This window comes from Myotis lucifugus, unplaced genomic scaffold, assembly GCF_000147115.1.
Source record: "Myotis lucifugus unplaced genomic scaffold, Myoluc2.0 scaffold_304, whole genome shotgun sequence".
Lineage (NCBI taxonomy): Eukaryota > Metazoa > Chordata > Mammalia > Chiroptera > Vespertilionidae > Myotis > Myotis lucifugus.
In genome coordinates, this window is record NW_005871352.1 from 671,628 (window position 1) to 697,306 (window position 25,679).

The window sequence follows — 25,679 nt, forward strand, 5'->3', positions numbered from 1 at the left end:
TCGCGATCGGGTAAGCCTGCCTCTTATAATCAAGAGCTAGATAGTGACCACAATTGTACCGTTCTCGCCTCACAGGGAGATGTCTGTGTCTGTGTGGCCCAGAGTCCCAGGCCTCTCTGGGTTTAACTATTATTTTCCATACATAAGTGGGGGCTTTACGTTCCCCAATATACCCAGGAGCCATAGTGTGCTTCCCGGTAGGAGTGCTAAGCCTAGCTTTAGCCCCCCGGGCGTGTAGGCCCGGGAAAAACGGCCCAATATTTCCTGCGTGGGGAAAAAATTTTCTAGAGTTCCCCTAATGTTCATGGGCGGGGGGGGGGGGGGCGGTGGGGGCGGAGGAGTTGGAGGAGCCTCACTGCCCGTAGAGCCTTTGCAGGACTAGAACGGCCTGCGTGCGGTGGGCCGAGCTCTGCGCCCCCTCCCCTCCCCTCCCCTCCCCTCCCCTTCCCTGTTCCAAGGGATAGGGTGTGGCGCTGCTGGACTTCTTGATTCCTGCAGCACGAAGCCTTCGCCCAGGTTATGCTCTGAACTTTAAGACCTACCCTGCGAACTGCTGAAGAAGTGTTCACAGACCACCCCTGTGCACTGGGCAGGGCTGGTTGGAGGGTTACTTGGGGTGTTTGGGGGCGCACAGAGGGACACTGTCTCCCCCTGGCCAATCTGGGAAGTGGGTCGGGAGGTTTGAGGAGGACAGCAGGGAGAGGGGTTGTGTTGTGCAGAGCGAGGGTGAGAGAGCAGCTCTGGCTGCTGTAGTGAGGTGGGTGTGAGTCAGTGTTGGGAGAAGAAACTGGAAAAGCTGGTAGGAGGCATATTGGAAAAGGTGAAACACTGATACAGCCTGAAGGCAGTGAGAAATACACCAGGAATTTTTTAATATGTAAAAAGCATGAAAAAGAAAAGGATAGTCCATAATCACAGTGCCCAAAACAACCGTGAAGAAAAGAAAGGTAGTATTCATAATAAGAAAGGGCAATGGTAACAAAACTTTCTAATGGGAAGTAACTCTTCCTCATTCCAGAGGCCTAGGGCTCTATCCCAGAGTAGCAATTGCTAAAAATATATCCTTAGAAAAGACTTTGTGTATAAATATATGTACTGTATCTTTTCTTTTTCCATGAGGGGACTGCCCCCTAGCATTGGTGCTTTTTTTTTTAAGTTTTTAAACTGGAAAGTGAGATGAGCCATATTTAGGACCTCAACCCCCCCACACACACACACACATACACACACACACACACACACACACACACACACATACACACACCCCAATCTCCCTCCCCACACACACTCTTCTGTAGCATTTAGCACCAAGCATCTGGCCTTGTCTGTTTCTCTTCCAGTGGCTAGTCTTGTACTTTATAGTTGTCCTCATTCTCTAGGTAGATTTTTCACTGGGCTCTCCTTCCCTACTTGAGTGTAGGTATGCGCCAGGTATTCTGATAGTGGTACACTGGGGATACAACAGGGAACAAGCTGCATTCCACACATGTTATCGAAGTATCTACCGTGACAGCGGTTCACCTAAATAGGAGGTTCCTGCCCCCATAGAGCATGGGCTAGAGCCAGTAAGTGTGTCCAAGCTCCTCTCCCACCTCCCCTGCTCTCTAGCAACCGTGCAGATGAATCCCAAATCTGGGTCTGTAGTCTGAATCCTTTTTTCAAACTCCACTCCTACACTTCCAAGTGCTTGGTGAACATACCTAGATCGCTATTTCCTCAAACTCAAATCATCTCCCCTTCCAGCCCTGCCCCATCTTCTGTGTTTCTAATTTTAATGGCATTGCCAACCTGACAGTTACCCAGACACAGAACTTTAGTGTCACCTTTGACTTCCTCCTGTATTCCCCATTCAACAGGTTGCCAAATGCTGTCAATTTATGTAGGTTCTGTTGAAATTACTCTCTTGAAATCTCACTTCTCTGCCTAATGGGGGCCCTGGCTACTGGTCTATGAAATAGACTCCTGAGTGGCTATCTTGCTCCTCAGCAGTGGTAAAACTGGCAGCGTGCAGCTGAATATGGCTCACAGATATATTTTATTTGGCCAGTGAGACGTCTTTACATAATTTAATTGTCAGCGCCTTTGGGCAGGACTTGTACACTCCAGGCTTGGCCCAGTACTCCTCATTGTTCTATGTGACCTCTATTACACAGGTATTTCCTCTGCCTGGCTCCTGGAGGTATCTGAGTTGGCAATTGCGGCTCACTCTATGCATTGTAGTTCAGTTAAGCTTACAAAAGCAATATATCTAGCCCTTCGCTCAGGTATCATTGGCTCCCATGGCCTGCCACAGTCCTTAATCAAGCATTTAAAGTCTTCTTGGTCCAGGTGGACCTGTCCTTCACATCTTACCTCCCACTGCCCTGCTGGGCTCACCTTGCTCTCCCATCAAACCAATGTGCTGTCCCATCCATGCCCTGTTCTCCCCACTTCTGGGCCCCTGCCCGCCCTGCACCCTTCGCTTGGAATGCCCTTCTTGCCAGTGTCTCTGTGCTCAACTCTTGCCTCTCCTGCAAATCTCAGTTTCGTTGCCACCTGTTCCATATGTCTTCCCACAAGTACCCAAGTCCTCTAATTAATGCTGGGAATACACTTTAAATTATTTTTAAAATATTGGTTATTGTTAAATAGCTCTTCTTTATTTTCTCTTTGCTTGCTTTTTGAAAATGTCCACTTTTTCTAAAATATACATAATTATTAGTGATAGCAGTGTATACATATAATTTCTAAAGTATATTGGAGATGCTGTATATTTTACTAGCAGGAATATGTGATAAATGTTTAAGAGGATGGGAGAGATCTATTTTTCAAAGTCTTACATATCCCCAAATATAAAGCAAAGTCCCTTCAAAAATTATTTTTATGAGAAAATAGAAAATCACATTAAGTATATGTCTTTGCAAAGTCTGTTATATAATAAAGTCTCTTTAAATTATTTTAAGCAGCAACTTTTTTTTTACAAAGGCCTTGAAATGTTGTAAGTCCATGCTAATTTGGAATCACTAAAAGGGAGACAAATAAGTTTCACAAATATAGTCATTGTTTCGGGGGGCATAACTTCACAACTGCAAGTGTGGGATGTATATATTGTATCTGTAAGCAAGCTTTTTATAGATCACGATGAAGTAAAAAGCAGTACATAGTGGTTATATTATAGAGATCATGAAAAAGTAGAGAAAGATGAAGAAAAAGAAGCTGCTCTCATGTTATGCAAATGGGTATTTGTGGCTTCAAATACTCTTTCCTGTGACACAGTCAGTGGCCTCGTGTACGAGGGCATCAGCCATGGAGTGAGTGATGCCATGCACCCCTTTGGTATATATCTGCCTAGGAGAGATACCTTTTCCAACTCACACAAAGGCACCCAATAGACTAATGAGGGCCCTGATGACAGTGTGATAGATATTCAAACAACTTGGGTAAAAATAATGATGATGTGCTCTGGAAAATAGTGTTAGATGACCCACTAAATATGGAAGACTTAGAATTCAATTGTTACATAAAATGAAAGTGGGAGAAAGTGAAATTTCTAAATTGACATTTTCATATAATATTTTAAATGAGTTAAATATTATAATAGGCATTCATTATATAAAGTATTTATATATTTTCGGGTTGACCAAATACTTTTCTCTTTGGTTCTTTTTATTGAGAAATGGGGGGAGTTCCTAAAATTGTAGGTGACTTTATATGGATGCATTTACAGATTTTTGTTGTTTTGTGTTTGGTGGGGGAAAAAAAGGGAACCTGATATGGAGAAAAAGATATTGTAAAGGGGGATGATGAAGTTACTCACGGATCTCTTTCTTAAAAGAGAATTAGTAAACTGCACTGTATTTTAAAGGGGTTAGGCAAGTCTAACCTTTGTACCTTTCACTCCGTTCTGATAGTGTTTACCTGGCTTTTACTATGTCAAAGCAGTTTCTAAGTTTATGGAGAAATTTCCCATCTTATGAAGAACAAACACCAATAATACTTACCTGGCAGGGGAGATACCACGATCACGAAGGTGGCTTTCCCAGGGCAAAGCTTATCCATTACACTCTGGGTGTGCTGACCCCTGCAATTTCCCCAAATGTGGGAAACTCAGCTGCATAATTTGTGGTAGTGGGGCCTGCGTTGGTGCTCTCCATGCAAAAATAATAATAATAAACACCAATAAACCTGAGGTAGTCTTTTGTTATTGCCAGTTCCTGGCTTTCTAAAATAATTTAATTCTAAAATAATTAATTGTAATATTATTTACAGTAGTCAGTCAAGGAGGAATACTTTCTAGCCATCAGGTATATATGGAAGAAGTTAATCTTTGTATTTCTTGGATGACTTGAGATGGTCACAGCCAACCCTACCTGACTCTCATCCTCTAAATATTTTAAAAATGATTGATGGGCTTTGGCAGTCTGACTTCTGTTTGCCCAAAACATATGCTTAATGTATGAGGCTCATGAACAGAATGGAGGGGCGGGGAGGGGGGACACAAAACATTGAATCTAATTAGTTGGATGAGTTTACTTTTTTCTCCCTGAGGGTAAAAGACACTGAACTACAAAAATAGGGTATAAAATGGTTTTCCCAAAGCCAATTGTCAGTAATGCTTTTATTTAGACCTTCATACATCTATAGGAGTTTCATTTGAACCTGTGTCAGAGTAGTCCTGCCTGTTTTTTACTTTCGACCTTGTGTGTTTATGTTGACCCGTAAGGTTGGCCTCATAAAGTTAACGTAACTTCTCTTTTCTTTGTTTCAGAGGGTTTATTACCTTTCTTTGGAATTTTACATGGGCCGAACATTACAGAACACCATGATCAACCTCGGCCTGCAAAATGCCTGTGACGAGGCCATTTACCAGGTACATTCTCTCTCCTTAAATTTTAATCCAGGAACCTTGGGGATGTAGTACCCTGCTGCCCTCCCCCCCAAAAAGGTGAAAATTGCTTCTATAGACATTGCTATTACAAACTATTAGAAATATAAACTACTGATGATCTCTGATTTAAGAGAAACAAAGTTAGAGAACTAGTTTTGCCTAATGAGAACTTACTTTTCCAGTCATAGCTTCTGACAGCATTCAACATCTGAACAAGCCTTTTAAAAGTGCGCGAATCTCTGCTGTCAGAATCACAAGCTTTATTTCAGACTCCTATCTACTTTCAAAAAATGATCAAAGTGTGACTGTTATTTGTATATCAAGGCAATATGTAAAAATAATAAGCTTTTAAAATTCTGTCATCACACTTTCCCTATTGCTAAATGACATGTAAAATGTACTTCCCCCTTAAATGAGGAGCCTGAAGTCTTAAACCTAATCATCTAATTTGTTTTTATGAGCATATTTAACTGTTTATCTCCTAAACTTCAGGGATCTCCATGCCAAAAACAAATTGCTCTTCACCTTGTGGGTGAGGTTGGAAGGAGGAATGGGTATTTGCAAAGACACATTCATGGGTTGTCCCCTCCTGTGGTCAGCTACTTGTCACCGAAGGCTGGTTTCCTTCACCTGCGTTAGGTAGGGTATTTCCTGTGAAAGAGCCATTGCAGCTCCCCCCACTTCTCTTTTCTTGCCTTCCCCTGATACCAGCTGAAAATAATGTACCTCCCATGGCCTAGCACAGTGGTCAGCAAACTCAGTCAACATAGCCAAATATCAACAGTACAACGATTGAAATTTCTTTTGAGAGCCAAATTCTTTAAACTTAAACTATATAGGTAGGTACATTGTTATTAACTTAATTAGGGTACTCCTAAGCTGGCCTTTGCTAAAAACTTCCTCAGTCTGATTGAGGTACGTTCGCTGAGGTCGACCCCTTCCAACTCTCCCATCCACACTCGTCTTGTATACTTGTTTTGTCTATCTCCTTTCCGAAAACCAACTTCTGCGCATGGGCCACGAAGTTTCAATCGCACTGTCCGTGTGCGCCCGCACGTGGTATTTTGTGGAAGAGCCACACTAAAGGGCCACGGTTTGCCGACCACTGGCCTAGCATATAACCAGGTGGGATGAAGTGACCCATCTCTATTTGCTCAAGGTTTATGTCCTACTTTAGACTTACATTTTTAGAATTAAAAAAATCCTGAATGTGAGCCTTAACAGTTGACTTGCACAATGACCTCAGTAAACTCTAGTCACACCAGGGAGCAAATTTGAAAGTCCCTTCAACGGTGAGCAGAAGCAAGGCCATTTTGGAACACCTAGAAGACTGAATTACCAAGACATGTGTGACAAAGCAATTTTTGGTATAAGGGTAGGGGGGATCCAAGTGCATGGCCATGGCAACTGGGGCATCAACTTCAAGCATGGCTGCTGCTTCTGCATATGCTTTCAAAATGTGTAAATTACGTTTCCCTTTTAAATAACATCTCATTTCATGGATTGCCTCACTTTCAGATAAGAATGCAGTCATTTCACAACAGACCATCATTGGCTAAGCATGGGCTGAATTATTATCTAGTCAACAGAGGACAGGCCATTTCTTTTACCTGCCATCAGTTTCCTCACTGTAAGATGAGCAAGGTGATCTCCAAGGCTACTGGATTCCGACTTGAGTCCACAGTGGTGCCAGTGGCCTCTGGCTGTGCAGCTCCCAGGGAGCTGACTGGCAATCAATTTGCATCAGTCCCCAAGGTCACAAGTGCCTCTAGGCCTCCCACAGCCTTTGATCCCATCTGGAGAGAAATAAAGGATTTTAGCCCCATCCATCCAGACCAGCGATTTTCATCTGGTGTGCTGCAAGAATTTTTAAAACATGCACTACCTGGTTATTTAGTCAGGGCAATTGACCTCTTTTTCCCTGAGATTATCAAATAAAAAAATGATGGCAGCCAACATAACAATAGCCATCGGGTGTGAATGAATCAAAATTATACCTATTTTTTGGTCAGATCAGCAAAAAATACATTTTTTTGGTGTGCCGCAGAATCTTAGTAGTTAGTTTATGTGTGACATGAGATGAAAAAGGTTAAAAATTGCTGAGCAAGAGTTGAGGTTTCCTTGACTACTACTGTCTGGCTCCAGGTCTCAGGGACAGTGACTCACTAACTGGTTTGGGGTTAACAACCATTGACCCTACTGAGTAAATATGTTGTGGTCTTGAAAAGATGAACTTTACTCCACCCTGGAAAGTCTGACCTCATACCTGTTGATAACATTTAAAATCCTTCAGCCCAGTTAGTGTCAGCTTGGTACTGGACTATTTCTTAGGTTTTACCCTGACTGCACAAAAAAAGAATCTTAAGAAATTATAATAGGTTAACATTTATTGAGGAATATCTGCCCAGGAATCATCTAAATGGTTTGTTTGTATAATTTCATTTAATTCACAACAACCCTAAATGTGGTACATACTGTCATCTAATGAGGACTTATCTTTCAAAAAAAAAAAAAAAAGAAGTGAGGCATAGAGAGATTTAGTAGCTTGTCCAGGGTCACCTTGCTAAGAAGTAACAGAGTCAGTAATGGACACTGAGAGCCCACACGTCTCTACAGGCCGCTGCTATGCCATCTCGTACAGTTTGCATTTGCAGTAACCAGCATCTGCAGTGGGCATGGATGCCAGAGTACGTTGCACGGGAGCTGATACCATTGAGTACCCAGACAAACCTGCACACCTGACCCAGAGCTTTAGAAAATGTTTGTTCTCTCGGCAATGGCCTGCATTTGTACCCCCATCCAGTGATGTTTTCCTTTCATCACCAGCTTGGATTGGATATGGAGGAGTTAGAAGAAATCGAAGAAGATGCTGGGCTTGGCAATGGAGGTCTTGGGAGGCTTGCTGGTAAGTGACATGGTTAGTGTGTCTTCGTGTCTGGCCAGTTGATGCCTTCTCCAGTGCCATGCATGACCACCAATGGGCTTCCTAGGAGAAGTGCAGGGGTGACCTGGTTACAGATGTACTAGTATTTGTTTTTCAGTGTGCACTGTGGTTTGATCAGTTCTATACAAGCAGTAGAGAAGGGAACTTGAACAAAAGAGACATTGCTTAAAACCCTTGGAGACATTGCTTAAAACCTTAAGGTTAACCAGATCCTTCCTGTGCACTTAAGGGTTTCCAAAGTGGCCCCTTTACTTCACGGTTATGTTCACAGCTGTCAATTCACATACTTGTGTGGTCTGACCTATGTGGGGTTGAACCATTGTCTTTTTGTCTTGTGCACTTGACAGTTTGCATTTTGATGGACTAGTAGGTAAAGATACACTTGTTGTAGTATTGGTATGATTTAGTTACTTAAATTATTTTTTCTGTGGATGCAATTTGAGTTCTTTGCTTTATTCAGGAAATAGTTTTTCAACAAATAAAGTACATTCACAACTCCATTAAGTTAAAAATATATATCCCTATGACCAAGCAATTCTACTTCCTGATATCTGCTGTAAAAAAAAAAAATCATGTGCACAAGGAAGCATGGGAAAAAAATTGTTATAGCATTGTTTGTAAGAGCAAACTACTAGAAATAAGGCAGTGTCCCTCAGTAGGAAAATAGGTAAATAAGTAGTGAAACAATCCATATTATAGAATAATATACAGCAACCAAAAATAATAAAACTGATCCATATGTAATGCCCTAGATAGACCTCTGGGGATGGGGAGGGAAGCAATTTGCATTAAAATAGTATGCTACTATTTATGTTTTTAAAAACTAATATGTTCTGTGAGTGTGTGTGTGTGTGTGTGTGTGTATATATATATATATACACATACACATATATCTCCATAGAAAAGTCTGAAATTTGAAATGCTAAACGGCTCCTTATAATCCTCCTTAGAGAGGAGGGCAGAATTGGGGGTTGGGATCATAGTGGATGTTAGTCCTATCTGTAACATTTTAATTTTTTTTACAAGGAAGATATATTAGTATTACTTGTGAAACTTAAATTTAATAATAAAAGTATACCACACATGTATATATCAGATTATGCTCTATGAAAAATAAATATCTATTGATTCTCCTATTTGAGAAATGATTCTAAAATCTCTTCATTTTACACAAACTTCCAACTTACTAGAGATCCATTTGCATGTTTTTTTATTTACTCCTTACTACGTTGGTCGCAGTGTGCTCTAATATTGCCATTAATAGTGGAAAAACACTGCCTTTGGAATGCTTGTGAAGTCAGTCATCGGGCAAGTTAATAGGCTTTCCCTGGGGCTGTCGGGAGATCAGCAAAGCCAATGGCATGCACATCTAGAAATGAAAACAAGCCTGCCTTCCCTGTACGTAAAGCCCCAGATCTTCAGTATTTGTTGGCTGGGTTAACCCCACTCTGTGCCTGGCATTAATGGCCTCGCTCCTTCAGTTGGCTGATAAAGTCAACGAGTGAAGTGGCAAACGAGGCTGAGTAATTCACATTAAGTGACCTCATCTCTTACCTGACTGAAAATGCTGGGACCCCGTCCGGTCAGGCTCTAAGGATGACGTGATCAGGACCCAGGAAAGGACAAATAGCCACAGCTCCAAGGGAGCGAGACCTGTAGCAGAGCCAGGCCACGTGACCCAGGGACTGGCAAACGATTGTGATGTTGCAGGAACCCGAAGGGTCGGCCATTGGCTTTTGTGGGTCTCTGTTTTAGGGCTCCTCCAAGAACCTAACTCATACCCTTTCTGTTTGAGCTACGATTTTCGGTTATCTTTTCCATTTTAGGTCCTACTATACATTTTCTCATTCTCTGTGTTTTTCTCAGTTCAAATTTCTAGAGGAAAATCCGATTAGAGGAATCCCTCATGTTACACCTGGCCACCAGCTAGATCCCTCCCCAGCATGCTGATTGGCTGCTCTGGATCAGGTGCTCTGTCATCAATGCTCTTAACAGCAAGTGACCAAAAAAAAAAAAACCTACTAAAAAAGTGGTTCAGCCAACAAGGCCATGTGTTATCACAGAACAAGAAGTCCAGAGGTTGGGCCATTCCAAGATTAGTTTATTCAGTAGTGTAGTTCTGTCAGGACTCTGGGTCTCTGTGGTTCTTTTGGCTTTCCCCCATGGAAAAACAAACAAAACAAAAAAGAAAAAACGATGTCAGCAGCAAGGAAAATCATTCAGTGCACCCAGAAGACTTCCTGGTACCTCTCATTGGATTGAATGTCATTGCACAGTCATACCAAAACCAACAGAAAGAAATAGAATTACTGTGATTGGCTTAGAGGCTTAGATTAGACAAGCAAGATTCACTTTTAGTCCAGCATCCCTATAGCATCTAAACATCGAAATGCCATTAGTCAGAAAGAGGGTCTGCCACAGATGTCCAGCTACTCAGTCAGGTGGCCACAGGTAAATTACACTCTCCTGGGGCTGTCTTTTCAAGCAGGGAGCTATGGAGATGGCTTCCCTAGAAAGGGCAGTGTGAGAGACAGACACAATAATGGACATATCTCATGCAGGCCAGCTTCCTTATCTGTTCTCAAATGAAACGCCAACTTGCACACACTGGTTATTTCTAAATGGCGAGCTAATAAATGATGCTTGTTTTCTTCTTTGTACAGTCTTATATTTTCTAACTTTTCTATGATACTCATTTTATAATTTTAAAAAATGTTACTTAAAAAAGTAATCCTCATTATACAACAGTCTCTGTGCTTTAAAATACAAATGTGGTTCCCCATAGAAAAATATTTTGTGGCCGTCATGTCTTTTAGTGAAAGACCTGCAGAGGTAACTAACCTTGGTGACTCTGCCTTTTGCTTGTGTTTTGATTGATATAGCCTGCTTCTTGGATTCCATGGCAACCCTGGGACTTGCAGCCTACGGATATGGCATTCGATACGAGTATGGGATCTTCAATCAGAAGATCCGAGATGGATGGCAGGTATGCGAGCCATCTTTTTAAAATTTGTCATTAGAATAGATCTTCATAGTGTTCTAGATGATTTATAATTCCCAGACATTTAACATGGAACTTCACTAATCTGCCTTGCGTTTGGTTGACATCAGTGAATATTGTCAGTCTCCCTCCTTGGGGATGTAAGTTTCCTAAGAGGAGAGAGCCTGCTAGTATCATTCACCACCAGACCCATTGCATCTTATGCAGTGCCTGACTCACGAGGGCTCTGAAAATATTTATCACTGACTCACTGAGTGTGGACCACCTCCAATGTATGACGTTCATTCTCTGCAGCATCTACAATGGAGGAGCACATCTTTTGACTTATGATCTCTCCCAATAACCTTTCATGGTGGGATGCATGTTGCCATTTTATAGGTGAGAAAACTGAGGCTCTGAATAAATGGAGTTACCTCAGATCACGCTGCTGGCAAACATGGGTCTGTCCCTAGGTTTCCAGGTCCAGGGTCAGTATTCCTTTCTACACTCAGTCTTGTCCTCCTTAACATGCCTATTTACAAGATACATCAGCTCAGGATTCTAATGTTTTAATAAGATGAAAGCAGGTAATCTTGTTAGCTGTTTCATCAAACAAATCTGGCACATATTCAACATGTATCTTTATAGGACTCTGTAGAGTTGCACAAATAGTAACCAAGTCATACAAATGACTCTAGTTTACTTTTATATAACCAAGCCAGATTCTTAGGAATTCCTTTCTCATACCTTTGGGAACTCTTTGAGTCTACAATCAGCCCTAGTGTGGACAGTTTTCCCTGATGCTAAATGTGATTTAGGCTTTCTCTCTCCCTACCTTTGTCCCACATACATACACCATTGACAACAAGATACTGGATTCGTTTTCCAAAAAGCCTGAGTTCTTTAAGCCCCTCCCCTGCTTCCAAGAGTCAGTCTGAGGGCAGTGTGCTCAGGGCTTGGGTGTAGGGACCCAAGATGGAGCTGATCCCAGGAGTGAGGAAAGATAGTAAGCTTCGTGTTCCCTGCCACCATCCTCTTTCCCTTCTCTCAGTATTTGGACTCTCTCTGGGTGGACGAAGGAAGGACCTGAAAGATTTGATATGATGAGAGAATGCACCAAGAGAAAAGTCTCAGAAGGAGAATATTGGGAACATATTAAAAGATACGCTTCCAAATTTTGCTAACAACCAGTGTATCTTCATCTACTTCTAAATAAATCAGGAGGCAGCATTGTGTAGGAAAAAGCATTTGGGCCCTAATTTGAGACTTAATTTCTAATTTGAGGCCTAATTGCAACTCATTGCCTTTACAAGGTCTGTTGCCTCAGTTCAGTTACCTAATTTCTCTGAGCCTCAGTTTTCTCATCTGCAATACAGAGATACCAGCTTCACATAATTATTATGAAAATATGTAAAATGTATAGCGCACAAATAGACATTCAATAAAATGTTACCTTTTTATAAGAAAAATATGATAATTTAATAAATTGTGCTATCTATATATATAAAAGCCTAAGTGACTGTTACCACCAGATGACTGGCTGGTAGCTATGACGTGCACTCACCACCAGGGGGCAGATGTTCAATGCAGGAGCTGCCCCTGGTGGTCAGTGCGCTCCCACAGCCAACCTCCTACAGCTGGCCAACCTCCGGCCATCCCTCCCCCTGGCCGACCCCAATCAGCCAATCGGCTCCAATTGGGACTGGGCAAGACGGCCCCGATTGGCCCTGATTGCCAGCCAGGCCGAGGGACCCCACCTGTGCACAAATTTGTACACCAGGCCTCTCATTATATGATAAAATCATGTAGCCATTAATACTATATTTTTATTAATTTTAATGAAATGGGAAATTATTTATGTTAGTTGAAAAAAGGAGGTATGGAGTCATGTGGATGGTATGAACTCAACTATCCAAAGGCAGCCAAAAAGATAAAGAGCTAGAAAAATATATGTTAAAGCTTCAACAGTAATTATCTCTGGGAGATAGGATTACAGGTGACTTTTACTGTCTTCTATTTACACTTCTACATGTCTCATAGTCCATAAGAAGTGTGTATTTTAGAGTCAGAAAAAGCCATAAAAACAAAATAATCGGTTCCCTTTCCCAGTACAATAATCTAGAGTTACATGGTGAGAAGCTTAGCTAACTAAGCCGGCATTTCCAGCATGACTAACATTTTGACACAACTCAACCAACACGTTGCATCCATTCTCTTTGAAAGTATCCTGTATGGTACTCATTTTACCCCAGAATGCTTAAGGATTTCATTTCTTATCTTTTAACTATTCTCCTGTAAAATATTTAAAAGAAACTCAGCAAATCAATCTCAAAAAAAAATATTTTTCAGTGCTGTTTCCCCAGAAGTTTGTGAAAGATCACCATTAATTACACCTACTACCTTTTTAAATGGTCTTTATCCAAGATACCATCCCTTTCTCTCCTATAATACCAAGGAAGTATTTGTCTCTCCTATCAGACCCAGGAATTACATACTATCCAGTATTCTTAAAGAAAAAGAGACCAAGTGGCTTCTGCTAGACTCCAAAGCTAGCCTCACTAGCCATCACCACTTTTTTATTATGACTTGAAATCAAGTCAGAAGCACACATAATTTCATTTACCACATCCATTTACAGGGATGGGATTTTAGAGAGCAAACATAAGATACATCATACCACAAAGAAACCATTTCCATGAAAAACAAAAAGTATCTTCCAGGAAAGCAGCCAGCATGTCATTTCAGGGTATGGTCATGCCCCCACTTACACCAGATACATCCTTGCTCTTACAATGGCATATACAGAGAAGACTGAAAATTATGCAAGCTGGGAACATTTTTAAAGGTTGATGGACTTTTAATTTTTGAAGACTCTTTCCAGGAAGTTTTGCAGTAATAATGTGTTCATTTTGAACCCCCATAAGGAAAATAATTTTATTGCTAAAATTCTTGACTTACCTTCAACTCTAATGGGGATCAGTAATAGTCCCCTAGGAAAATAATTGGCCTCTGGGAGGAAGAGGGGAAAGATGATTACAACAACCTCACAAGAAGTTTAACAGTCACACAGCAAAGTTCTGAGTAGAAAGGCACTCACAGTAGGTGTCTTGGAGTTGAACCAAACAGTGTCTCCTGGACCCTTCTCTCTCTTAGAACCTGTGCCAAGCCTGCAATAATTAGTCATGCAAAAATTCCATTACCTGGCAATGTTTTAGTTACCACTGTTGAATTCTTGGCATTCCCAGAAATATTTTTCAATTATTTGTACTATCAGAGCATAGTTTGTTGTTTGGCTAGCATGGCTCAGTGATTGAGCGTTGACCAATGAACCAGGAGGTCACGGTTCAATCCTTGGTCAGGGCACATGCCCGGGTTGTGGGCACCACCCCCAGTAAGGGTGTGCAGGAAGCAGCCAGTCAATTATTCTCTCTCATGTTGATGTTTCCATCTCTTTCTTCCTCTCCTCCCTCTTCCTTCCTCTCTCTGAAATCAGTTTTAAAGAACATATTTAAGAAAGCATAGTTTGTTGATTACTCCTGATGTTTGCTCACTGGCTCTTCATGTCCTGTGTATCCCACAGTTGAGGGAAAGCATTTCTTAGAATTTGGTCTCTGACAGAGCCCCCTGAGCTGACCTCTGCTTCCACACTGGCCGGAACACAGATCGCATTGAGTAATTCCTCTAGGGAGGTGCCAAGTCCAGGCTGCCGCCCCCACCCGGACGGGCACACTGCTCCTTACTCCACGGAGCCATGCGGCTTTGTCCCAGCTCTTCCGTCTGGGATGTTCAGGTCCCACAGCCACTTGACTTGGATGTGAATGAGAGCTCTTCTCCCATCTTCAAATGGCTCAGCATGTTAGTGCATTCAGGGATCACTGGCTACATGGAAATCTAAATTTACAGGCCACTTTGTTGATTCATGGGGGGAGGAGGGGGAGAGGAGCAAGGTAGAGAAGAGATTTATCACCATCCAGCAGCTTCTATGGATTTAGTGAGGGCAGTGGGGGGGGGGACGTGCGGGGGGCAGTTCTTTCTTTCTCCTCTGATCTGCTCAGACCAGTTTGTGGTTATGAAATACCTGTTTTTTCAATTTACCTTAAAAACAAGGTTTGTAAAATTGAGGGCATTGGTAATTGATTCCTTACTGAAGCAGAGGGAGACTAAAAATAAAGAACAGCAAGCTTTACGTCTGTTCCCCTACAGAACTCATTAACCCAGAGAGATTAAGACCGGCCATTATTTGGCAGGAAAAACAAGACCAGCATTGGGTGGCATTAAGAGGAACCAGAGAGTGAGGGCGACCGCTGACTTCCTCCGGATGCTGGTGGGACACCGAGAGCCCAGTCTCTCTTCTGGAAGCATTTCAGCTGCTTGAGGGCAGGACAGCATGTTCCTGCTGCATTTCTCAACAGAAGATGTGCTGTCAGTTCTTCTAGGCATTTGATTTTTAAAAGGAGAACTTGCTTCTGCCTCATCTTCTTCCTGTTTCATATCAGATCTTCAGGTGTGTTTTACAACTGTTCTGAGTGCTGAAATGAGGCAAACGGACCTTCCGGTTCGGTCCTTTGCTGTTACAGAAAGCAGTGTGCACATTGCCCCCAGCCTGCCCTTGCCTAAGTGCAGCGTAGAGTGTTTTGTAAGTTAGGGTGTCGTGATCCTTTTTGGATATCCTCATGTATTTGTCTTAGAGTTCTAGTCATTAACACATTACCAGCTGATAAAATTAAGTTGTTTTCTTGTTAAATTTTAATTTAATGGTTCCATCTCTTTATTACTGGGATAGTGGAATCTATATTCTGATTTATAGTTACTGACTTTGAATCACCATCTAGCTCCTGTACCACACAGCCCCTGGGGAATTGTTAAAAATGCAGCATTTCAGACTCTGCCTCAGATTGACAGAACCTGCATTTTAACAAGATGCCACTGGCCCATTAGGTCACATCCAGCTCCAGCCTTCCCTAGGCTTCCTCCTGCATCTTAACATCCTCTTACCTCCAGCAGCTCCCTCACTCCCATATCTTCTGTCGTTTCTCTAAATCTCCTTTTCATTCATCATTCTGCTGGTAGCTAATATTCATGGGTGGCTCCTGGCTTTCTTGTTTGAATAAATGAATATGTATTTGCTTATCTGGCTGTTGACATTAATATTTTGTTTCATATCTCAAAAAACAGTCGCTATGTTTGCTTCTCCCTTCACATTGTGCCTGGGGCAGGCATCGAACTCATATTTAGGTGATCGTGAGGCACCCAACCATAATATGTCCTAATTCATAAACAATATCATCTTAAACTAAAGCTGAGTAAATCACCATATTCTAATCTCATTGACAAGGGTACTTTGTACTAAAAAAAAAAAAAATGCCTTACCCCGCCCCCCCTTCTTGTCAGAACACAATTCTATTTTTTAAGAATATATGCAAGCCTGACCGGTGTGGCTCAGTGGTTGAGCGTCGACCTATGAACCAGGTTTGCAGGCTCGATCCCCAGTGTGGGGTGTGCAGGAGGCAGCCCATCAATGATTCTCTCTCATCATTGATGTTTCTCTCTCTCTCTCTCTCTCTCTCTCTCTCTCTCTCTCTCTTCCTTCTTCTCTGGAATCAATAAAAAAATATGCCGAAACCGGTTTGGCTCAGTGGATAGAGCGTCGGACTGCGGACTGAAAGGTCCCGGGTTCGATTCTGGTCAAGGGCATGTACCTGGGTTGCGGGCACATCCCCAGTGGGAGATGTGCAGGAGGCGGCTGATCAATGTTTCTCTCTCATCGATGTTTCTAACTCTCTATCTCTCTCCCTTCCTCTCTGTAAAAAATCAATAAAATATATTTTAAAAAATATATATATATATATTAAAAATATATGCAATATTTTAAACGTTTCACAAATAATATCTTTACAGTAAAAAATACATTCCCCCAAGTATGGTTATTGTTGTTCTTGATATTTTTGTTTGTTTGTTGAAAACCAAAATTCATTTGATGCTTAGTATACCCTAAATACAAATTATGATTTTAGAACTTTTATAGAAAATATTTTGTCACAGGTTAACATAAATAGATGGTAAAAAATTGAAATTGCCAATAAAATTAATTCCTGACCTCTTAGTATATGTTATTTTCAAAATAAGCCATAACGAATAATCATTATTAGATCAAAATTATATAAGGATTAAATTAAACAAAGACAGCAAAATGTTAGTCTTCCGTACTATACTGAAATCAGCTTTATTAAGGGAGCTTTCTATGAGTAGCATTTCTTAACTGAGTCTTTGCACTGTAGGCACAAGAATCTTGACTGAAACCATCATATAGGACCCATCAGGTTGAGGTATCCAACTGTGAGCATCCCTGGAGGGCCTCTCTCTTTCACTCAAGCTAGACCAGTGATGGCGAACCTTTTGAGCTCGGCATGTCAGCATTTTGAAAAACCCTAACTTAACTCTGGTGCCGTGTCACATATAGAAATTTTTTTGATATTTGCAACCAGAGTAAAACAAAGACTTATATTTTTGATATTTATTTTATATATTTAAATGCCATTTAACAAAGAAAAATCAACCAAAAAAATGAGTTTGTGTGTCACCTCTGACACACGTGTCATAGGTTCGCCATCACTGAGCTAGACAATTGTATTCACCAATGTTAAGACAGAGGCTCTAGAACACACAGACCTAAGGTCAAATTTTAGCTGTACCATGTACTATCTGTGTAACTTTGAGCAAGTTACAATTTTCTCATGTTTAAAAAAAGAATCATGGTTTTCTCCTATAGGGTCGCTATGAAGATTAAATGCAGTAATATCTATGACACATTTAGAGCAGTATCAGCAAATATTGTAGTTGATTTAGGCTGTAAGACATGAATTGAGATTGACAGGAGAACCAACACTCATCTTTCCAAAACAATATTCTCAAGTTGATTCAGTTAAAGATGTTTTTCATTTGATCTGATGAAAAAAGTACATTCTAAGCCAATATTCTTCTTGCAGGTAGAAGAGGCAGACGACTGGCTCCGGCATGGAAACCCCTGGGAGAAGGCCCGCCCTGAGTTCATGCTGCCTGTGCACTTCTACGGGAGAGTAGAGCACAGCAACTCGGGGATCAAGTGGATCGACACCCAGGTACGCAATGCCCTCACATTTAGTGTTCTGGGTAGTACAGCACAGGGAATACGTAGCATGGAGTATAACATGTATAGGACATGAATTATAGTATGTCGTCGTACATTGAATAACAGATTATATTCTTTAAAAAAATGTGTGGCTCCTCTTAGTGCAGCCCACTCATTTTGGAGACAAGGGAGCTGAGGCCAAGAGATAAGTGACGTCCCGTCCCCAAGGTCAAGTGATTCTCCAGGTCATTTTGCAATCAGCTTTACCAGAGGCTAAGCAATTCTGTAATCCCAGTATATTTAGCCCTCCAGTTGTATACAAAGTGGTTGATACCAAGATGGAATACATTTCCATGTCCTTCTTCACCCCACCATGACATGTACCTTATTTACTTACAACTTCGCAGGGGTAAATATTTTCAAACTGAAGTAATAATTCGAAGAATTGCCAAATTTCCTATGCCTTGCAAAGTCAAAAATAATGCAAAATATTGCAAAATGTCCCCGGTTATTTTGTGCCAAATCACTCCTAAGAGAAAAAGGCTGGTGGCAACCAAGTGCACTTACTCATGGCCCCTGACTTGAGTGTCACCCTGTCACTGAACAGCTCAGGTTTCAGCACCCCCAGTGGAGGGTTGTGCCTTGCTTCTTCATACTTCCTGATAAATAACCTTTATTAACTGCTGGACTGTCCAGTCATTGGAGATATTTAATACATATGGCCTCAGGCTGGAAAAAAATATATCACTGGTCATTCTTTAAAAGCTTAAACAATGGTAAAGATCAGGTAAATGTTCTTATATATCAAAATCAGGAGTGAACTTCAGTATTGTAATACAGACAGTCCTCGGGTTACATCGGACTCCACGAACATCGTTTTGTGGTTATGTTGCCATCTCCCATTTATTTATTAAAAAAAAAGTTCCGTCATTTTGACATATGTACATATATGCTTTATGTTTTTTATTATTTATTTACCACAAGTAAAGGTCGGGAATTGTTATCTTTCTTTTAAATTTTTTTTACTGTCTCACTTCATTACTGCTGTGTATGTGCTCCATGTGAGTGATGTAGGTGCTTATGTAGGTGGGTTCCAACTTACCGCAAAAATCGCATTACGTCGTACCGTAGGAACGGATCTCCGACATAACCCGAGGACCTACTATATTAATATTGTTGGTTGTGGATTATTCTCCAGGAATAAAGTCTTCATTTTGTCTTAGAAGCACCTAGACCCATTTTGCAGCTGACTTTTTAAACTGATGGTCTGCTCTACTAATTCATGTAGAGCTAGTCACAGTTCAGAAAAATAATACTTTTTTAAAAGGGTTTTCCTACCTAAACCTGAGTTTATTCAGCCTATGAAATAACAGATTAGAAGCTAAAAATAGGTCATAGTACGATGATACAGGGAATAAACTAATACTGTGATTTTTAAGATAGTTTCTTTTTTATATTTCAGTTAAACAGACAAGCTAAGTTGCAATTGGTTACAAATATGATCCGGAGAGCTGCAAACAAATCAATTTTTAATATATCCAAAGAATCCCTACATGTATTTGGTAGTAAACTAGCATGTGTTTGGTATAGATGTGGTGTCTAAAACTCCCAGTGACTTCTGATCTGTTTAAATATGTGCAGTTTTACACAATCAAACCTGGAATCACCTATTTGCACTGCAGGCCCCACTGTTGAGCCAACTTGTATTCACAAAGCAACTCTAGACATTTTCATAATGCATCCAGAAATTTAATTAGGGAGAGTGGGTGTTCTGTGCCCACAAAGGCACGGTTATGGGGCAGATGTGATATAAGGTGAGTGACCCACACAGTACAGAACTTTGGTATGCAAGCCATCACTGATCAGCCCTGATTTGGAGCTGGAAGGGTCAGAGAGCATGAGGCAGACACGGAGCGCGCATGCTGTGCGCAGCTGCCAGTGAGCTGACCAGTTCACTCTTGTGTCAGTTCAGGTCCTCTGGGAAGCAGACCCAGCGAGAATTAGAAGTGGATGCGATATACTGGGGAAATGCCTGTGAGAGATAAAGAGGAGGGGGAGCAGGAGGAGGTGCGACACCTTACAAGAATAAAGGGGGAAAGAAGAGGGTTTTCAGGAAGAGCCTCAGACAGCAGTGCAGCTCTGAGCAGGTGGCCAGGCTGATGGGGTTAAGTTTACTCATGAGAGGAGTCCCAGCTCTCATTTGCCACAGTGGTAGCATCCCAGAGAAAGCACGGCCTGCATTGGCGCTCAAAGGTGGCAGCTCTGCCTGAAGTTCTCTAAAGGGACATCTGAGCCACGTGCTTCCCCAGCTGCCTCAGTTATGCCTCAAGGGTCAGAAAGACAAACCGTGTTTGAACCCAGACTCACCCCACTCTGTAAACAACTTTTCCTGATTGATCACAGCTTGCTTTAAAGGTCACCAGAGACCTTTATTGCCTAGTGAAGGATACTCAGAGAAGAGGGATTTATTACTTCGAGGTCAGGGCGTTCATGAAAGTGTGACTGAATATGTACGATTGATTGATATAGGCTGTCATGCTTCATTCATTCATAATTTATCAGACTCAATTAAAGAGATTTGTGTTTGCATTTCAACCCTACCACTGACTGTGACCTTGGACAAGTCACTTCTCTCGAGCCTCGTTCTCCTCAAGTCCAAACAAGTGGATTGCACTGAGTGATCTATAGCATCCTCCCATTCAATCAATCTGTCATCCCTCTCCCTTAGAGCTTGACTCTGATAAGGCAGGGAATAGAAAGGAATCTTTTCCCAATAAATTTTAAATTCACATGAAACACAGCTCATCTCCCTGTCCTTCTCTATTTCAATGACTGTCACAAAGATTGAGCTAGATTTTCCAAAGCTTACTTCTCAGACCCACCTCAGCTAACTAGCAACTGCTTTGTCAGGTCACTAAAATAACTTCTTCGTGCAACTCGGAAAAAACTAGCATAGCATTTTAAACATCTTATGTAACCTGTCTTCATAAATTTCGTATTTCGTTGATTTTTACCATATTTGAAATCAGGCCATTGAATAACCTACACTAAACTTCCTGATTACTGTGTTTTAATGGGTACAGAGTCACACTTGTCACTTTGTTTGCACGTCATAATTTATTCTTAGAGCAGTGGCTTGATCTGAAACATAAAAGATCTGTACTCAGATCAAGGCAAGGGACACCCAAGAGAAGTCAACATGGAAATGACACCAAGGACCATGGGTCTGGATGGTTCCAGCCTTCCAGATTGTTCCAATGGGAGGAGGATCCACAATGGCCCCTAATTACTGTCCCCACCCCTGGCCCAGCCCTAGGACCCTTGTCTTGGTTTAGGCCTCATACAATTTGAGTTAGTGATAGAGCCAGGAACAGAATTCCAGTTGCCATCTCCCAGCCCATTGTTCAATCTACATCATCACAGTTGGGAAGCAGTGAGCAACTACTTTGGTTTAATCCCACAGGTGGTCCTGGCCCTGCCGTATGACACCCCAGTGCCTGGGTATATGAATAACACCGTCAACACCATGCGCCTCTGGTCTGCTCGGGCGCCCAACGACTTTAACCTCCAAGACTGTGAGTACAGCATGGGCTCTGTTCCTTTGTGTGTGTGCTTAATCTTTTTTATCTCAGAAGCAATTTAGTACTCTGTTCTAGAAAGATGGCAAGGATCTTGGGGTCTAGGACGCAGTGGTTTCTTTTTGATGATTGCCAGTTAGAACCAAATTGAGCTTGAGAAAGAAAGCCTTGAGTTTCTGATCTGAATTTTTTCAGAGACTAAGCAGCCCTGTGGAGGAGCAGGTATGGAGGAGATTTTTAAAGTCTGGCCTTCTTAGACTTTCACATGGATCACAGCGTAAAGGTTTATTGAAATCCTTTTGAATTTTTGGGAATTTTAGAAATCCCACATGATACACAGCAAACATCAGGTGAGGTCAAGGGCCTTTGATAGCAGTGGCTGGCTTGTCTACTTATTCATTTTACTATTGTTCCACCCAGTTAACGTTGGAGACTACATTCAGGCCGTGCTGGACCGAAATCTGGCCGAGAACATCTCCCGGGTCCTCTATCCCAATGATAATGTGAGTGATCGAGCTTGCTTTCTCGGGGGAAACAGAAGCAGCTTATTTGGAAGCACCTGTTCAGTAGCCTTTGTAAAGGGCTTTACTATTGATTTTGCGTCTTCAATGCAAAATAATCTCCATCTGAATTGTCTAGACTTCCCCTTCCTATCCAAGTCAGGAAAACAAATGTGTGCAGTGTGTGAAGCCAGAATAGGTATTTTGCCCTTGATCAGTGACCCCGTGACGGATTGGAAGTTCTGTACATGTATTTCAAAACAGACCTGGATATAAAAGATTAGTTGAAGCACTGCTTACTTTCCAAACAGAAATTTCATCCACATCAGAGTCCCTGGAGGTTTCCTGCCTGGCCTCTTCCCCTAATGTCGGGGCTCTTCCGGCCCTCTGACCCCGGTGAAGTGGCGTCATGGACCTCGGAGCTGACCCAGGAGCAAACACTTGTTTATGCAATTATTCATCTCTCTAAACTTTTTCCTGATTTTACATTAAGAACAGCTTAGCTAAAAAACAAACAAGCAAGCAAACACTTGGAACTGGATCTTAGATGACTGCAATGGATTCTTATTTGGTTTAAATATACTTAGCCCTAACTTCTACATGGGTAAAATCATTTTCTTGAAGCTATAATGATTTTTATTTTAAAAATAATAATCTCAGAAGCAACCAAATTAGTACTCTGCTCAACAATGATGGCACAAAACTATTTGGGGACCAGGACATAAATGATCCTTACGGCCAGATGTCCACTTGGTGTTAAACCACATAAATGATTCTTAAGGCCAGATGTCCACTTGGTGTTAAACCACAGTCTCTAAGGAGGATTAAGTTTGCTGCAGCCTTTTCAAGAACTTTATGGTGTATGTTATTTTTTTTCCTTTGGGAAAAACACTGTGACTTCTGTACATTTCAGAGAAATCTCTGATCCAAAAGCAAAAGGTTGTTCTAGTTCACGGTCAATTAAAGTAAGACTAGTTCTAAGCCTGGGGCTATCCTGATTGGTTCACTGGAAGGGACTTGACCTTCATCCTCTTGTCTTCATTAAGGACCAAACTTAACTTTATTTAGAAATAATCATCTACAGCAATTGACAGCATATACTAAGTATGAGGTGCAAAGTTGACTAAATTCATTGAGTAAAAGGTAGCTCTCCAGGTTGTGCTTGTTTTAAGTACAAGTAATACATCATTTTTGTACTGTAATTACCAGAACAAAACTCATTCCTTCTCCCCAACTTGGCCATACCCTAGTCCAGACAAGATTCTTCCCAGGAATCTGTCCTCCCTCTGCAACAAGTTAGATATTTTTTTCTTGCTTAAAGCTTTTAAAGGCTTCTGATCGCCCAAGAGAAGTACAGAATCTTAGATGTGCTCTCTAAGGTCTTCATTAATACGGCCGTGAGTTCTCTGACGCACCCTCGGTGATCCTGCCCCAGCAGTGAGGTCTCAGATGTGCAGGACAGTTTGCCCTGCCTGTTCTTCTCACCTGATGCCTTTCTCAGGCTGCCCCTTCCTGCAATGATTTCTCTGGCCCCCTGTGCACATCTGACAAATCCAACTCATCTTTCTGGGCTCAGATAAAAAATTACCTGAGTACCCAGGTTCCCAGAGTACTGTGTATATAATAAAATATAACATTAATTTTTTAATCATCACATTTTATTTAAAGCCTTGTTTACACATCTCTCTCTTTCCCCACTAATTTGAACTTCTTGAAGTCAGTGATTATGTTTAATCATTTTATTTCTAGGATATTAAAAATTCCCTAACTCAAGAAAGGTTTAAATTCATTTTGGATAGATTTATAATGCTTTTTTTTAAAAAAGAAGAATGATTTCATTATAATTTTTACCATGATACATGCCATTAGAAAATAAAATGTTAGCAATATAAAAGAGTACTAAAAAATTTTTTTTAAAATTCCAAATTCCACCTATAAATTCTTATTGGTGATATCAATCCAGTTTCCTATTAATAACTTTTAATTTTTAATTTGGTTTTTAAATTTTTATCAAAGTTACACATGCACATAGTTTAAAAAGAAAAACATTCTGTGAGGCTTATATAAAAACATAGTCTTCCTTTTCCCACTTCCCAGAAGCAACTACATCCCTTGCTTCTAATTACTTTCCTGGATTCTTACCTCCATATCCTATATAATAAAAGGCCAATATGCAAATCAACCAAAAGGCGGAATGACCAGTCGCTATGATGCGCACTGACCACCAGGGGGAAGATTCTCAATGCAGGAGCTGCCCCCTGGTGGTCAGTGTGCTCCCATAGGGGGTGCTCTGCTCAGCCAGAAGCCCTGAGCTGGGCTCACAGCTGGTGATTGCAGCGGTGGTGGCGGGAGCCTCTCCCACCTCCACGGCAGCGCTAAGGATGTCCGACTGATGGCTCCAGGACTGTGAGAGGGCGCAGGCCAGGCTGAGGGACCCTCCTGAGTGCACAAATTTCGTGCACTGGGCCTCTAGTTTCTAATAACAGCTGTTTCTTCTTGGTTTGCCCATTTCACAATTGTGAAATTGAACATGAGAATATAGCTCACTCCCTCCCATACACTCCCACCTCACCACACACACATATTTCCTACCCCTATTCTCCACATAATTACATAGTAATTTTCACTGGCTCCTTAATCAGTGTTTAAATTATTATGACCATACAAAGGCTTCAGGATGCTGATCTATCTATGCCTATGTGTGTCATCATATAATGATTATTTTTTCTTAAAATGTTTTTGTTTTTCTTGGAGTTAATAGTCATTGTTTGTTTGCTTGGGTTTCTGAGTACTTTTCCTTAATTTATCCTTCACTGTCCCTCAGTTGCAGACATGTCCTCTGGATACATTCAGACACAGGAGGCATTCAGTTAACTCGGTCTTTTTGAAAAGCCTCCTCTGGATCTCTCCTGGTTGACGGCTTCCCTGTCATCTCAGGGTCTTCTTTCCCTGTTATTCTGAGGCATCCTGTGCTCAGAGTTTCTGGGGTCATTTGTGTTCATGTCTTTCTTTTTCTTTGTTTGTTTCTACCTTGTTTTGGTAGTACATGTGCTCCAAGGGCTTCCTGGGAAAGGATGGATGTAAGGTCAAATTTTTTTGAGACCTTGAATATCGGAGAGTGTCTTCTCCTGCCCTCACATCGATGGTTTGCCTGGATGTAGAGCACACATTTTTTTGTTGATGTTGTCTTCTAGTTTTCAGTATTGCTGGGAAGTACAGTGCAATTCTGATTCTTTTTTCTTTTTTCTTTAATTTTGAAATGACAGTTGATGCAATTCTGGTTCCTGATCTTTTGTTTGAATCATGCTCTTTTTCCCTTTGAAGCTTGTAGTAGGGTAATATATATATTACTCCGCCTTCTCTCAACCTCTCCTTTCCTCAACCACCTACTTCCAACTGTACTAGATCTGGGGAGGGTTGCTTGGTGTGAGTCTGTTTTCACCCATGGAGCCTGGGTACCCTTTTAGTCTGGGAATACAGTACTGCAGTTCTCTGAGAAATGGTCTGGAACTATTGAACATCCTCAACGAACAGTTTTCTTACCTTTTTTCCTCTATTTATCATTTCTTTGTCTTCTTGCTCCATTTTCTGGGTGATCACAACTCTCTTCCAATCCTTTTATTGTTTTTTATTTTTTTATTTTGACTATCATGTTTTAATTTCCGAGTAATCTTTTTTTTTCTCTAGATATTTTCTTAAAGC

At 41.3% G+C, this 25,679-nt stretch overlaps 1 protein-coding gene and 1 non-coding gene across 2 annotated transcripts in view; both read left to right on the forward strand.

Annotated features, from left to right (window-relative positions):
• The first annotated feature begins 3,972 nt into the window (after positions 1-3,972).
• LOC111828226 lies at positions 3,973-4,133 on the forward strand. The gene has a single exon (XR_002832029.1). It is a non-coding gene; the product is annotated as a U1 spliceosomal RNA (small nuclear RNA).
• A 615-nt stretch (positions 4,134-4,748) lies between these two features.
• Positions 4,749-25,679, forward strand: part of PYGL (glycogen phosphorylase L) — a 32,919-nt gene continuing 11,988 nt past the window's right edge. Inside the window, exons 1-6 of the mRNA XM_014465628.2 lie at positions 4,749-4,849; positions 7,694-7,772; positions 10,694-10,797; positions 17,778-17,909; positions 21,363-21,474; positions 21,898-21,980. Of these exons, the coding sequence (XP_014321114.1) occupies positions 4,778-4,849; positions 7,694-7,772; positions 10,694-10,797; positions 17,778-17,909; positions 21,363-21,474; positions 21,898-21,980 (582 nt within the window). The 5' untranslated portion in view covers positions 4,749-4,777. The remainder of the gene's footprint in view (positions 4,850-7,693; positions 7,773-10,693; positions 10,798-17,777; positions 17,910-21,362; positions 21,475-21,897; positions 21,981-25,679) is intronic.